General features: G+C 42.6%; 1 protein-coding gene across 1 annotated transcript in view; it reads left to right on the forward strand.

The window, feature by feature from the left end:
* Window positions 1–22: 22 nt before the first annotated feature.
* The window catches only part of pear1 (platelet endothelial aggregation receptor 1), a 38,386-nt gene continuing 22,854 nt past the window's right edge, over window positions 23–15,554 (forward strand). The window contains exons 1-5 of the mRNA XM_018096957.2: window positions 23–131; window positions 1,508–1,612; window positions 2,074–2,174; window positions 13,293–13,385; window positions 15,176–15,422. Coding sequence (XP_017952446.2) covers window positions 25–131; window positions 1,508–1,612; window positions 2,074–2,174; window positions 13,293–13,385; window positions 15,176–15,422 — 653 coding nt within the window. The 5' untranslated portion in view covers window positions 23–24. The remainder of the gene's footprint in view (window positions 132–1,507; window positions 1,613–2,073; window positions 2,175–13,292; window positions 13,386–15,175; window positions 15,423–15,554) is intronic.

A 15,554-nucleotide genomic window follows, 5' to 3' on the forward strand; every position in this document is an offset into this window, starting at 1 on the left:
TCATTATTATTTTACAGAATAAAGATGTCCCACTCACATCTCATGATCCCGATCGTATGGATGTTGGTGCAGATCCAGTTTGGCAAATCTCTCAGTCCCAATGACCCCAATGTGTGCAGTTTTTGGGAAAGGTAATAAATTGATATTGTTACATATCATTCTGTACATTGGGTGGGCTCGAGGACACTCAGTGCTACAATCACATACAGGACACAGCTGGAAACACACGCCTTCCTGCCCCGAGAGCCTGGTTATCTGTCCTCCAACATAATACTCATTAGGAGCTCTGTTTAACCTCGAGTTTGCTGGAATATACATATTTTTAATGACAGGATCTAAGTGAGTTACTAAAAATTAAAAATTCTTTCAGCACTGGGGGGTCCCGGGTTCTGTTCCAGCCAGTGCATGGGGTCTGTATGTTCTTCCCCTGTTTGTAAGGGTTTCCTCCTCACTAGGGATGAGCGAATCTGTTCCGTTTCGCTTTGCTGAAAAATTTGCGAATCTTTCAAAGGATCCGCGAAACGGTGAAAATGTTGTGCGGCAAAAAAAATTGTCTCCCATGGCTATTTTGTCGCATGGCTATTATTTTGTCGCACAGCTATTATTTTGTCGCCCGCGGCTATTATTTTGTCGCATAGCTATTATTTTGTCGAATGGCTATTATTTTGTCACACGGCTATTATTTTGTCGCACAGCTATTATTTTGTCGCCCGCGGCTATTATTTTGTCGCATGGCTATTATTTTGTCGAATGGCTATTATTTTGTCACACGGCTATTATTTTGTCGCACAGCTATTATTTTGTCGCACGGCTATTATTTTGTCGTCCACGGCTATTATTTTGATGCATGGCTATTATTTTGTCGCCCGCGGCTATTATTTTGTCGCACGGCTATTCTTTTGACGCCCGCGACTATTCTTTTTTGACGCCGGCAACAATTTTTGGACGTGCGGCAAATTTTTCCACAGCAAATTTTTTCATCCGTTTAGCGAAACAATCCGCCAATGGCGAAATACGGAAATTCGCTGTGAATCCATGCCTGGCGAAACATTTTGCCCATCACTACTCATCACTCCAAAAACATACAGGGAGGTTATCTGGCAGAATTGATAGAAATTGAAATAAATGTCGGTACTGTAACACAAATAGGAAAATTTAGCTAAAATAGGCTAATGAAATTGTTATTACTGTTGCGCCATGCAATGACTTATAATGATAATATTTTCAACTCGTAGGAAAATACTGATGCTTGATTTTTCCAGGCTTTAATTGGAGGAATATTTGCTTTAAAATGTTGGCTGTAAAGTATAGAGAATTCCTCTGTATGGAGCAAGTTGAAAATTAATCATTCCCAGATGAGAAAGCTGAAAACGGAAGAATTTAATGAAAAATTGGCGATTTTTCCTGTTTTCTCCATTTTTTAACCAGACATGAATATTACATATATACGTATATAGAGTCTTGGTGTCTGTGCCCAACACTTACGTTTACATCCCAATCTGTGCAGTTTTACATTGGCCGTGAAGGAGTCATACACCCAACCCTACAGCCAGTTATCTCCTGATTCCTGTGACAGCTCATGGAACTACTTCAAGGCCTGCACCCCTCAAAAGTAAGGAAAGGACTACTATCTACCTACTCAGTACAATACCTTCCCTCCCCTACTTATAGGCTTACCATTTCTTCTTGCCTTTCCATCGTTGGCCCATCATTCATCCGTCATTTCTATAGATCTAACCAGAACCTTACAGTCCCTTTGTGCATTCCTATCAGCCTAGTTACATTATGGCAATTTCTTTTTCTTTTCCCATCAGCTTTAATAAAATCTCATGGTTCCTCTCTTCCATCCCAACAGTTTGATAGTTTATCTAAGATGTACAGATATTATTAATAAACTTGCCCAAGGGCCTAAGCAGCTGGCCAATATCAGCACAAAAGCAGAAACTCCCAAGCCTCCAGTGAGACCATTGATGGAGTTAAAGTTCCAAAATAATACAATCAATTTAGTAGTGTTCCCTACAATGGTAACCTGTGACTCTGGGTTGCTTTAATTGAAATCCCTTCTTTGTTTAGGATCTTGTATCGGACGGCGTACCGGCACAGGGTAAAACTGGACTACAGAAGGAGATACTGGTGCTGCAAGGGATATTATGAGAGCAACGACATCTGTGTTCGTAAGTCTATTCCTCCCACGAAATGATTGTGCATATAGTTATTCCCATATGTTGTATCTCTTGAAGCTGGACAGGCCACCGGCTATTTATCTTCTGGAATTATCCTGCCAATTCCACATTATTCAGTTGTTCCTGCTGGGCTCTCCCTAGTGGGGCACATTCCATGCAAAAGACGTGAAGCAGCGTTTTTGCTATTACTTTGTACCTATACCAGGGAAAGTGTAATATACACAGATGGGATGACATCTGATATCATGGTGTAAGACTCATATACAGAAAATAATACAGATTCTACCATTACAGGGTGCTTTGTGAGACATCATGTATATTGCATTTAATTAACTCTATACTGAGTGCAGACAAGTAGGACTTTTTTGATTTAGTTGATCGCAGTTCAATTTCCTTCCTCTGTTGGGTTCAAAATTGGGTTGGATTTCCAGCAAATTGGAAGTATATAACTGTGATGTGTTAAACAATCAGTAGTTCTGGTTTCAGGGAGTAATCTAATTAACATTGTGGGGTCAGATATTTCCCCTGAGAGGGGCGGGGGGGGGGGGGGGGCCTTCCTCTGAATCTCCTGGTGTTTTAGGAAGGATGAAACTGAACATTTTTAAATAATGTAGAACAGTGGTTTTGTGACTTTATAGGTCATTTTGAGAGGTACATGACCCTGGGGGGGGGGGGGAGGGGGCATTTACTAACCATCAGATTATTTGCACCAGAAGTTGAAGGAAAAAAAAGTTGCAACCTTTTTGAGATATACTATGCAACAAAATGGCTATAAATCCAAATGGGACAATTCACCAGCTAAAAGTTGAAGTCAATGACTTCATGGCAGATGTCCCTTCCCTCTCCTTGAAAGAAGAAAATTGTATCATACTTACCGTGATTTTCTTTTCCTGGCCATCCCTATGGGCAGCATAGAACGAAAGGGAGCTCGGGCTCATTCGACCAGAGGGGTTGCTTCGTCCTGGGCAGCAGAAGCAGGGGCCTCCTCAGAAACCATTTGCAAGGCGGCAACTTGGGCAAATCCCACCACGTTGATCAAACACTATAAACTAGATGTTAGAGCCTCAGCTTCCTTTGGGCAGAAAGTCCTTCAGGCAGCCCTGTGTTAATAAATTTTTGAAGCAGCCTTGTGCTATTCGTTTCCCCCCCCTTCAGTAATTGTATTGCTTGGGCACTAACCCTTTCGTTCTATGCTGCCCAGGGATGGCCAGGAAAGATCCTTCTTTTGTCTCAAAACGTTGGACGTTTCGGATCTTTGACGCTGGTATTTGTGCGACAATTTGTACAATTTGAGTTTCTGGAGTGCCATTTGGAAAAAGTCACAGTTTGGGCTATGTTTTCCTATGCAGAAAGAATGAGAAATTAGTAAATGTTCCCCCCGGTCTTGGCCTGTAATAATACAATCACTGCAGAAGAATCTCTGTGCTTACATTATTGTTTTAGATCATGTCTTTTTATAAATTAATACCACGTGAGATGTGATTAAACTATAAATATACAGTATAGAAATGAAGCGCAGCCCTATAACTCAGCTACTTGGCTTTCTAAGCCCCTCTGAGCTACGGGACGTGCCGGGAAGCTTCCACCCCCGGCCATTGGAACATATACACGTCAAGATCCAATTTTCTGCCCTGTCTAGTTTCACACTGAGCTCTACTGTGTATTTACTCTAACTGCCAGCTTGTGAAATCTACATTACTCAGTGTATAATTGGGAACGTTTATAGCCCATCTCTAATGGCGCTGCCTTAGCTACGGAGCATATACCATACACCCAGCCTCTATATGAGTGGATTTTAGCAGCTGTGTACTTTTTAACGAGATACTATTTAAAGAGATACTAATACCTTATCCAAACACAACCCTATATCATCCCCATTACCAGGTTTTTTGGGGATTCTTTTTTTTTTATGTGTTCCAAAAAAATAAATATGATTTAGCCATACAGACTTTCAGGCCGCGGACTTGTCTTCTTACACGTTTGTAGAAATGTGGGCAAAAAAACAGGCTCTCAGTGAGCTACGTAAGTCAGTACCATTGAAAATGCTTTGAAAAAATAAGAATAACCTTAAAGGGGAATTACGGCTTCCAAACCAAAATTTGTTAAAGAGCCCCACACAACACAGAAACCCCTAATATACCTATCACTGTAATCTGTATAAATACATATCATTTTTATATGCCGAATTCCAGCTGCAAAACAGTCCTTCTCTTTCTGCATCATTTGAAATCCTGGCTGGGGAGAAGGGACTAAAACACTGATGTTACAAATTGTAACAACTTCTCCACAGCTTACAGACAGCATGTAGGAACTACATAACCCACAATGCATTGCATTGGGATGTACCTTTCCTTATAGACATCACGTGTGCAGGGAATTGTGGGATTGGGAGGATGCAGGCTGAAGGCAGACAAATTGTAACAAATCTCAAGTTGTTTTTGGGTGGAGTTCTCCTTTAAAAAATGAGGTCCAGGGTGAAGGGTGACATAACTGCTTTATATATAAAGTGTGATCTACAACTCCCAGCATCACTAGCAAGACATCAGCTGAATGTCAGTCTTAAGGGTTGGCCACATTGGTGATATTCCTTTATTAAATAGAAAAAAAATGTTGACGATGCTTTAACCATAATGTTAACGTGACACAAGAATGATGTGTAACACTTGTTTGGCTAGGATATGGCAAAACCCAGGCTAGTTATAGGTATAGAGCATGTGTTACATGCGACCTTAATACACAGGAGTGGGCCTCCGCTAAGTGGGAGGTATTAATGGAGCTGAGGGTGTAGTTGAACTACAACTAGCTTGTGTGGTGCAGATAGAATAATGGATGCCAGAAAGGTTCTTGCTGATGAACTATAGTACAGGTTTATTGGACAAGGCACAACTTAATAGTGCAGCAGGGATTATACTCACAGACACAGCAGTATAGGATTTTGTCACAATGGAGAATGCAGATGTGACACTTTAGGAACAGTATATCCCACTTGGAGGATGTACAGAGTATTAGCTGGATACCTGAGATGAAGACCTTTACAGTAGGGAGTGTTCCGGCCGACTATGGTCCAGGGGCACAGCACCTAACCTGAATCCTGCGTCTAAACCGGTCCCTTCAGAAAGACAACAGAGCCGGGGTAGGCTAAACCCTTTAACAAACTCCTTGATGGGGCTAATAACTGCCCTTTGCTAAATAAGCTGACTATGCTCACCACTCCTAGAGGGTGCGATTAATAAGACTGACTGTGCTGACTTCTCCTCGTTCACGGGGCCCTGTCCCCGACTTATCACTAGGGTATGAGGTCCCCTAGGGTACAAAATGGCTTCTGGGCCTATGTCCGGTCCAGGCTCAATTGGAGCTCTGCCCAGGACCAGCATGCAGCCAAAAGAGGAAGACACTCCGCCTTGCAAGACACTATATAGTCTTCAAGGGGAGTGGTCAACCTGGGCTAAACCTATAGGGAATGTGTGGAGTGTAGAGGGCTCTGCCCTATAACAGTACAGATGAGAAAAGATAGGGAAGTAATGCCATAGGGAGCTTAACCCTATGGGTCCCTACAGATGAGCTTGAATGAATATAATAAGAAATGACACTGCAAGGTCAGCAATGGCCACTCTGCAGACTGCAATTACATCCATTTAGCTAAGAGTAACAAAAAAGGAATATGTGAATAAACAATAGGCACAATGCCAAAGCTTCTGTACATTCCTAGACAGCTAGGTATATTGGCCCCTAATGGTGGGAATACTAAACATGCCATCATCAGACATGGTTAGTGGCTTCTCCACCAGAGACATGGTGTACAGTAATGACTAATTGGGCCCCTAGTGACTTGCTTGGGCCCCCCTATAGCTGTGCCTCCTGGACTTCTTCTGATCTCCTCCCAACTCCTAGGAGCCACCTCTCTTCCCATACCAACGTAGCAAGTAATGAAGAAATGCTTAGGGCTTCTGTCCTGTAGGGCCATGAAGCCACATACTGTGTAGTTTCACAAACTCATCCAGAATTGTACTGTTAGTGTAGAACCAGGTTTTGGTTACAAGGGTCATTTTCCCTCACATACGGCTTTCCCTGTAGCCGCACTGCTGTAGCCCTTCTCCTCCATTCTGCTATTCTCCCCCATAAAACTAGTGTCAGGTTTATATGCAGGACAACTCAGAGCTTATTTCTCAGGCAGATTTAGCTCAGTGCAGAGCCTGTTTCCCATTGAACAGATGACTCAAAATCATCACTGCCAGATATACAGACTTTCCCTTTAGCGATTCTCATGCCTGGGATTAATTACCCCAGCCCCACGTGCTACATTCTGCTGTTCTATTACGTGGTGCTTTGCCTTTTTACAGCCGTGACTAAAGCTCTCTTGTAACACACACAAATACATTTCCTATACTGAGAAATGTGAGAACAAAACCGCATGGTGTTTTCTCTGAGTTATGTGGTAAATGGCACAGTAGGAAAGAGATCCCTGCCCCTTAGAGCTTACAATCAAAGTGGCTGGATAATGTACAGTCACAAATCTGAGGGAAAAAGTGTACAAAGGTTTGGGCAAGAAGATTGTGTTCTGGGGTATTATACATGGAATTGGCACTGTATTTATCCTGCTGTGTGTTCTGGGGTACTATACATGGAATTGGCACTGTATTTATCCTGCTGTGGGTTCTGGGGTATTATACATGGAATTGGCACTGTATTTATCCTGCTGTGTGTTCTGGGGTACTATACATGGAATTGGCACTGTATTTATCCTGCTGTGGGTTCTGGGGTATTATACATGGAATTGGCACTGTATTTATCCTGCTGTGTGTTCTGGGGTATTATACATGGAATTGGCACTGTATTTATCCCGCTGTGGGTTCTGGGGTATTATACATGGAATTAGCTCTGTATTTATCCTGCTGTGTGTTCTGGGGTATTATACATGGAATTGGCACTGTATTTATCCTGCTGTGTGTTCTGGGGTATTATACATGGAATTGGCACTGTATTTATCCTGCTGTGTGTTCTGGGGTATTATACATGGAATTGGCACTGTATTTATCCTGCTGTGGGTTCTGGGGTATTATACATGGAATTGGCACTGTATTTATCCTGCTGTGTGTTCTGGGGTATTATACATGGAATTGGCACTGTATTTATCCTGCTGTGGGTTCTGGGTTATTATACATGGAATTGGCACTGTATTTATCCTGCTGTGGGTTCTGGGGTATTATACATGGAATTGGCACTGTATTTATCCTGCTGTGGGTTCTGGGGTATTATACATGGAATTGGCACTGTATTTATCCTGCTGTGGGTTCTGGGGTATTATACATGGAATTGGCGCTGTATTTATCCTGCTGTGTGTTCTGGGGTATTATACATGGAATTGGCACTGTATTTATCCTGCTGTGGGTTCTGGAGTATTATACATGGAATTGGCACTGTAATTATCCTGCTGTAGGTTCTGGGTATTATACATGGAATTGGCGCTGTATTTATCCTGCTGTGTGTTCTGGGGTATTATACATGGAATTGGCACTGTATTTATCCTGCTGTGGGTTCTGGGGTATTATATATGGAATTGGCACTGTATTTATCCTGCTATGTGTTCTGGGGTATTATACATGGAATTGGCACTGTATTTATCCTGCTGTAGGTTCTGGGGTATTATACATGGAATTGGCGCTGTATTTATCCTGCTGTGTGTTCTGGGGTATTATACATGGAATTGGCACTGTATTTATCCTGCTGTGGGTTCTGGGGTATTATACATGGAATTGGCACTGTATTTATCCTGCTGTGGGTTCTGGGGTATTATACATGGAATTGTCACTGTATTTATCCTGCTGTGTGTTCTGGGGTATTATACATGGTATTGGCACTGTATTTATCCTGCTGTGGGTTCTGGGGTATTATACATGGAATTGGCACTGTATTTATCCTGCTGTGGGTTCTGGGGTATTATACATGGAATTGGCACTGTATTTATCCTGCTGTGTGTTCTGGGGTATTATACATGGAATTGGCACTGTATTTATCCTGCTGTGGGTTCTGGGTATTATACATGGAATTGGCACTGTATTTATCCTGCTGTGTGTTCTGGGTATTATACATGGAATTGGCACTGTATTTATCCTGCTGTGTGTTCTGGGGTATTATACATGGAATTGGCACTGTATTTATCCTGCTGTGTGTTCTGGGGTATTATACATGGAATTGGCACTGTATTTATCCTGCTGTGGGTTCTGGGTATTATACATGGAATTGGCACTGTATTTATCCTGCTGTGTGTTCTGGGTATTATACATGGAATTGGCACTGTATTTATCCTGCTGTGTGTTCTGGGGTATTATACATGGAATTGGCACTGTATTTATCCTGCTGTGTGTTCTGGGGTATTATACATGGAATTGGCACTGTATTTATCCTGCTGTGGGTTCTGGGGTATTATATATGGAATTGGCACTGTATTTATCCTGCTATGTGTTCTGGGGTATTATACATGGAATTGGCACTGTATTTATCCTGCTGTAGGTTCTGGGGTATTATACATGGAATTGGCGCTGTATTTATCCTGCTGTGTGTTCTGGGGTATTATACATGGAATTGGCACTGTATTTATCTTGCTGTGTGTTCTAGGGTATTATACATGGAATTGGCACTGTATTTATCCTGCTGTAGGTCCTGGGGTATTATACATGGAATTGGCGCTGTATTTATCCTGCTGTGTGTTCTGGGGTATTATACATGGAATTGGCGCTGTATTTATCCTGCTGTGTGTTCTGGGGTATTATACATGGAATTGGCACTGTATTTATCCTGCTGTGGGTTCTGGGGTATTATACATGGAATTGGCACTGTATTTATCCTGCTGTGGGTTCTGGGGTATTATACATGGAATTGTCACTGTATTTATCCTGCTGTGTGTTCTGGGGTATTATACATGGTATTGGCACTGTATTTATCCTGCTGTGGGTTCTGGGGTATTATACATGGAATTGGCACTGTATTTATCCTGCTGTGGGTTCTGGGGTATTATACATGGAATTGGCACTGTATTTATCCTGCTGTGTGTTCTGGGGTATTATACATGGAATTGGCACTGTATTTATCCTGCTGTGGGTTCTGGGTATTATACATGGAATTGGCACTGTATTTATCCTGCTGTGTGTTCTGGGTATTATACATGGAATTGGCACTGTATTTATCCTGCTGTGTGTTCTGGGGTATTATACATGGAATTGGCACTGTATTTATCCTGCTGTGGGTTCTGGGGTATTATTCATGGAATTGTCACTGTATTTATCCTGCTGTGGGTTCTGGGGTATTATACATGGAATTGGCACTGTATTTATCCTGCTGTGTCTTCTGGGGTATTATACATGGAATTGGCACTGTATTTATCCTGCTGTGTGTTCTGGGGTATTATACATGGAATTGGCACTGTATTTATCCTGCTGTGGGTTCTGGGTTATTATACATGGAATTGGCACTGTATTTATCCTGCTGTGGGTTCTGGGGTATTATACATGGAACTGGCACTGTATTTATCCTGCTGTGGGTTCTGGGTTATTATACATGGAACTGGCACTGTATCTATCTTGCCATGTGTTCTGCAGTATCAAATACTTGATCCTTGGATGCAATAAATAATCTATTATATTCTAAACCCTTGCCCTTTAATAATATGACTTTTCTCATATTGAACAAAGACTATGGGCCTCCCAGTGAGCCTGAAGCAAATGGCCTTGCTGCTCCACAGTCAGCCCGGACTAAAACTATAAATGAATTAAAGGTGCTTATGAGACCTCTGAGTCTCCATGGGATGGAACTGTGCATGTGTGAGCGGACTTATTATTCTACCACTGAAGTGATATCAGATGTTAGCTTCACAGTGTTGAAAATATAGTATTTTCGCCAGCTGTCTAGGTGTAATGATTATTATTCCATATTCCTTGGTGGCAAGGTACCGACACAAACTGGGCCTGGTGCCCACATTGCAGCCATTTTATGTTGATAACGAGCACTGATCCATGTTGTCTTTGGCACCACTTAAAGCAGCTCTGACTCCAACTACTGGTCCCAGCTGGGATTGTGATTGGTTAAAGCAGGGAGCAGATGACACCGATTAGAGTGAGGTCACAGTCAATTAACATAGGTCAGGTCAGAGGGAGCATTATTTTTCCAAGATGGCTGTCTACTGAGATAACTCCTGTGGGGCTATTCTCTGTATGGTAACTTGTCAATTATTTGCCTTTTCCCTTATGCTTTTCTGATAAAAAACAGAAAAAACACAGGGGCCACATAGGTGACATAAAGAAGGTGAGTAAAGAAAAGATCCCGGAAGAAGTGAGTAGGGAGGATTTTACTTCCTCATACAGGTATGGGATCCCTTATCCAGAAACCAGTTATCCAGAATTACGGAAAGGCTATCTCCTATAGACTCCATTATAAGCAAATAATTCATTCAGAACATTTTCTCTGTAATAATAAAGCAGTACCTGTACTTGATCCCAACTAAGATATAATTACCCCTTATTGGGGGCAGAACAGCCCTATTGGGTTTATTTAATGGTTAAATGATTCCCTTTTCTCTGTAATAATAAAAGAGTACCTGTACTTGATCCCAACTAAGATATAATTACCCCTTATTGGGGGCAGAACAGCCCTATTGGGTTTATTTCATGGTTAAATGATTCCCTTTTCTCTGTAATAATAAAACAGTACCTGTACTTGATCCCAACTAAGATATAATTACCCCTTATTGGGGCAGAACAGCCCTATTGGGTTTATTTAATGGTTAAATGATTCCCTTTTCTCTGTAATAATAAAACAGTACCTGTACTTGATCCCAACTAAGATATAATTACCCCTTATTGGGGGCAGAACAGCCCTATTGGGTTTATTTAATGGTTAAATGATTCCCTTTTCTCTGTAATAATAAAACAGTACCTGTACTTGATCCCAACTAAGAATAATTTATTGGAGGCAAAACAAGCCTATTGGTTTAATTCAATATTTAAATGATTTTTAGCAGACTAAAGTTATGGAGATCAAAATTACAGAAAGGTCCCTTATCCGGAATACCCCAAGTCCCAAGCATTCTGGATAACAGGTCCCATACCTGTACTAACATGCTGTAGGGCCCTTCCAGCTGGTTACAAACACAGGCTCTGTTAATGAACCCTACATTTCAAGTAAAACAAATACAGTGGCCCAACATAGTTTGCTTCATGTTGTAGAGAAAATGGCTGCCAGGGAAACTCCCATAATCCCGTTCAGTTGCATTTGTGCCTGTGGTTTGTGCAGCGGTGCCTGAATACCAGAAGCAGGGAGGCTGCCAGCAGATATTCTTGGAAACCCCACATACAAATCTGCTGAGAACGGCTGTGTACTTGTCCGAGGTCATGTTTATATCAGCGTATTGATATCTCCATGTCTGCTTCTATTTTTGTTCCAATTAAAGTTTGAAGACAATCTTGCGAAACCCGGGCTGTCTCGTGGCACGGCGGCTCTCTAATTGGACGTCAGATTACTCCCATCGGCCCGGGGCAGGCAACACAGGCACTGATAATTGTTGCAGACATATAGTTTCTGTTGCAGACATATAGAGTGTGACATTTGTGTAGCGGTTTGGGCATACCCTGTGACATGAAGGGGCATGTTTAGTATAGTGTGTAAGCCAGACGTCGATCGCGGTCCACCAGTCGATCCCCCATGGATTTCTGGTGCACCGTGACAAGCCGGGGGACGCGGAAGTGCGGCGTGAATGCGTACATACGCTGCGTCTTGGGGGAGGAGTCATCGGTCGAGCGCGGATGGAAAAAGTCTGGCCACCCCTGGTGTAAGCCATCATAACCAGTGATGTAGCCCACAGCAACCAATAAGATCTTTGCTTGTGTTTTCTAACTTGTAGGTGAATGTTAAATTCTAATTGCTGATCGGTTGCTATGGGAAACATGACCAGTGAAGTTTGCTTACACACTGTAATAAATATGCCCCATACTGTAACCATATATTATAGATGGAGATATATAACCTCTCTACTAGCCATCTCTGGCATTAGTAGTGCCTGTTGAAATGCTCGGCGCAAGTCAAGGTGAGCCGTACTGACATGTAAAATTATAAGGGCAGTGGCACACAGGGAGATTAGTCGCCCCGCGGCAAACCTTCGTTACCATGGGCGACTAATCTCCCTGCAATGCCATCCCACCGGTAAGAATGTAAATCGCCGGTGGGATGGCATACGTGTCACTTTCGTTTCTCGAAGTCGCCTGAAGTTTCCTTGAGAGGTAATTTCGTATGCCGCGTATGCCATCCCACCAGTGATTTACATTCTTGCCGGTGGGATGGCATTGTGGGGAGATTAGTCGCCCTGGGTAACAAAGGTTTATTGTTGCCAACTAATCTCCACATGTGCCACTGCCCTAATACTTATATAACAGGGAATGGCAATTTACAACCAACCAGATGTTATTCTACCATAACTCCCAGCATCTCCTGACAAGCCGGCCGATGTTAACCAACATTTGTAGGGCTGTAGATAACTCATAGATACACAGAAGGGGGTTGCTGTATATAACTCATCCCTGTATTTATTGCAGCTTCCCTTTACATTCTATGGACATCATTATTTGTGGCAGGGATGGGGTCAAACCCAACCTTGTGGGGTGCCATTACTTATATGTACGTCGTCCAGCTTATAGACCTTCAGCTGGGAATTGTGCCTAAACAGTAGCTGAAGGTCTGCAGGGTGGGCACTGAGTACTGCTGCCCCCTTGTTATACCATTGTCTTGTGGTGCAGTTGCCAACTTGCCCTACTGGTGCCATCTTGTCCCACTGTACCAATTTCTTTTGCCTTCAGTGGCTGCTAAGTGGGACCTCATTATGTGTGGGTTCCCAGGCAGTCACTCCTTTTGGCACCTCCTTACTGGTATATTTGTACAGAAATTCAGCAGTAGTCACTCATATATTTCTTAATCCTTTGGCCACCAGTGGGTACTGCTGTATTAGAGCGACCATGACTGTTCCAATCATATGAATAAACACAACTTTGCAGATAAATAAAGCAGTTAATTTGCCCATATTTTTGTCTTGGGGAATGACCTGACCCTATTCTCTAATTCCCCCAGCTCGTTGTACTCAGGAGTGCGTTCATGGCCGTTGTATTGCGCCGGACCAATGCCAGTGTGAGCCCGGCTGGAGAGGAAAAGACTGCTCGAGCGGTGAGTAACGGGGATAGAGAGGCACCAAACAACTGCCATGATATTGGTGGCAAAGGTATTGGACAAATACAGCAACAAAAACAATATGGCAGATATAATAAGGATTAACTGGGGTGGAAAGTGGCCTTGGGATTGTGGGGTTACCACACCAAACATGGCAGATATGGCCCTGAACTTCTACTTACTGGGAGGGGGAGGTGGTCCATCAGATTATACCCCTGTATTAGTCTCAGGTTAGCTCATCAGCCAATATGGGAATATAATAAAGCAGATTAGGTGGTTCAATGCAGTTCATGGGGCCTAACTAAGCAATATCTAACCAAAAACCTCAATGGTTGGTCCATTGGGAAGTCCCAATTTCTTAAAGAATTTGAGAATTATTGCAAAAGAGGGTGATGTATTTGTTTATCCCTTTTCGTTTCCTGGTTCTGACTCCTGAAACAATGTAGCAGACTGCAGTTCTCCCCCAAGACTGCTACTTCTGCTATATTGTTTCAGGAGTCAGCATTACATATAACTTTAAAATTAATTAGTGCATTTTGGTCACTTAGAAAGTTGCTCAGATAATTCCTATTTATTTACTGTATTTATAGAGCAGCAAAGCATGAATAGAGCTCTGCCTGCAGGAATTCCATGAGCAGACCTACAATGTTCTGCTAGTGACGGAATCTTCCTAAAGCTCTAAACTCAGAAGGGCAATCTACTCGCTCCCTTGCTCTCTGTTCCCATGTACTGAGCGTTCCCTGGGGAAATGCACTTTAGGCCGGAGTAGCTGCGCCGCCGCAGGAATGATGAAGTTCTCATAATGACACATTAGGCTCATTCCAACCAACCGGACATCTGCTTTGCCTTTCTAATGAAAACATAAATGATTCCGGAATGTACCTTACAGTCAGTGAGGGGAAGATTATACTGCCCCCCGGAGGGAACTCCTACAGCTCCCTGGGTTAAACATTAAGGACAATGACACACGCCTGCACAGAATTACCCCCCACAGGGGCAACAAAACACCCAATGCAATGGGGTTGCAATGCAACAGCAAAGCCATTCTCACGGGTTGCTGGAAGGTTTTTTTCATGTGCCATCTAATGGCAGAATGCTTAATTTAATGTATCCTAATATAATTATTTGAAAAAATTTCACTAAAAAAAATAATACGTTTCAACAATAATATGTTTTGACTACACATTTCATCTCCTAAGTGAAAATAGCAAGTCACATAAATCACATAAAGGGATGGTTCACCTTTTAGGAAGTTCTAACATGGCCAATTCTAAGCATCTTTTCAATTGGTCTTCATTATTTATTTTATATCGTTTTTCAATTATTTACCTTCTTCTTCTAACTCTTTGCAGCTTTTAAATGGGGGGGTCACTGACCCCGACAGTCAAAAAACTATTGCTCTGTGAGGCTACAATTTTATTGTTATTGTTACTTTTTATTACTTATTTTTTTTCAACTCAAAGTTAACTCCGCAATTGACTGGCTAAGAATGCCTAGGGCAGCACTGGACCTAAATACGCTCCTATGTTTGTCGCCCCAAACCCCTACCCCTTTGCCCCCCAGCTCCGTCCCAGGATTTCCTTTTTTTTTTAATAAAAAAAGAAGATATAGGCACCTGTGTGCCGTCCCCAAACCTGCCCCCCTAGGCACAGGCCCTCTGGTGCCTTATTATACATACACCCCTGGAGAATGCTGGGACTTGCAGTTAACCAATATCATTTAAGCCTAAGGAGTTGCCTGTAATGCACTATACATTGTCCCATAATGTGTCTTGTTCTTATTTGCAGCTTGTGAGGCCCACGTATGGGGACCTAAGTGTAACTCCACCTGCCCGTGCCAGAACAACGGGGCCTGCGATGCTGCCTCCGGAACGTGCATCTGCCCTCCGGGCTTTCGGGACCCTTTCTGTGAGAAACCCTGTGATCCGGGCACCTATGGAGGTGGCTGTTCCCTCAGCTGCCAGTGTAAGAATGGAGCCGAGTGTGACCCCGAGAATGGAGCCTGCCTGTGCCCAGAGGGATACACTGGACCATAGTTAGTTGCACTTATATATTTTTAATCTAATTGTCAAATAACCATATTGGGGCAAGTGATATATAGTTGACAATTCTTACCTATTCTTTACAGTATTGGGTACAGACTACAGGTTCTTGCCTACAGAAGCCC

Source organism: Xenopus tropicalis, chromosome 8, assembly GCF_000004195.4.
Source record: "Xenopus tropicalis strain Nigerian chromosome 8, UCB_Xtro_10.0, whole genome shotgun sequence".
Lineage (NCBI taxonomy): Eukaryota > Metazoa > Chordata > Amphibia > Anura > Pipidae > Xenopus > Xenopus tropicalis.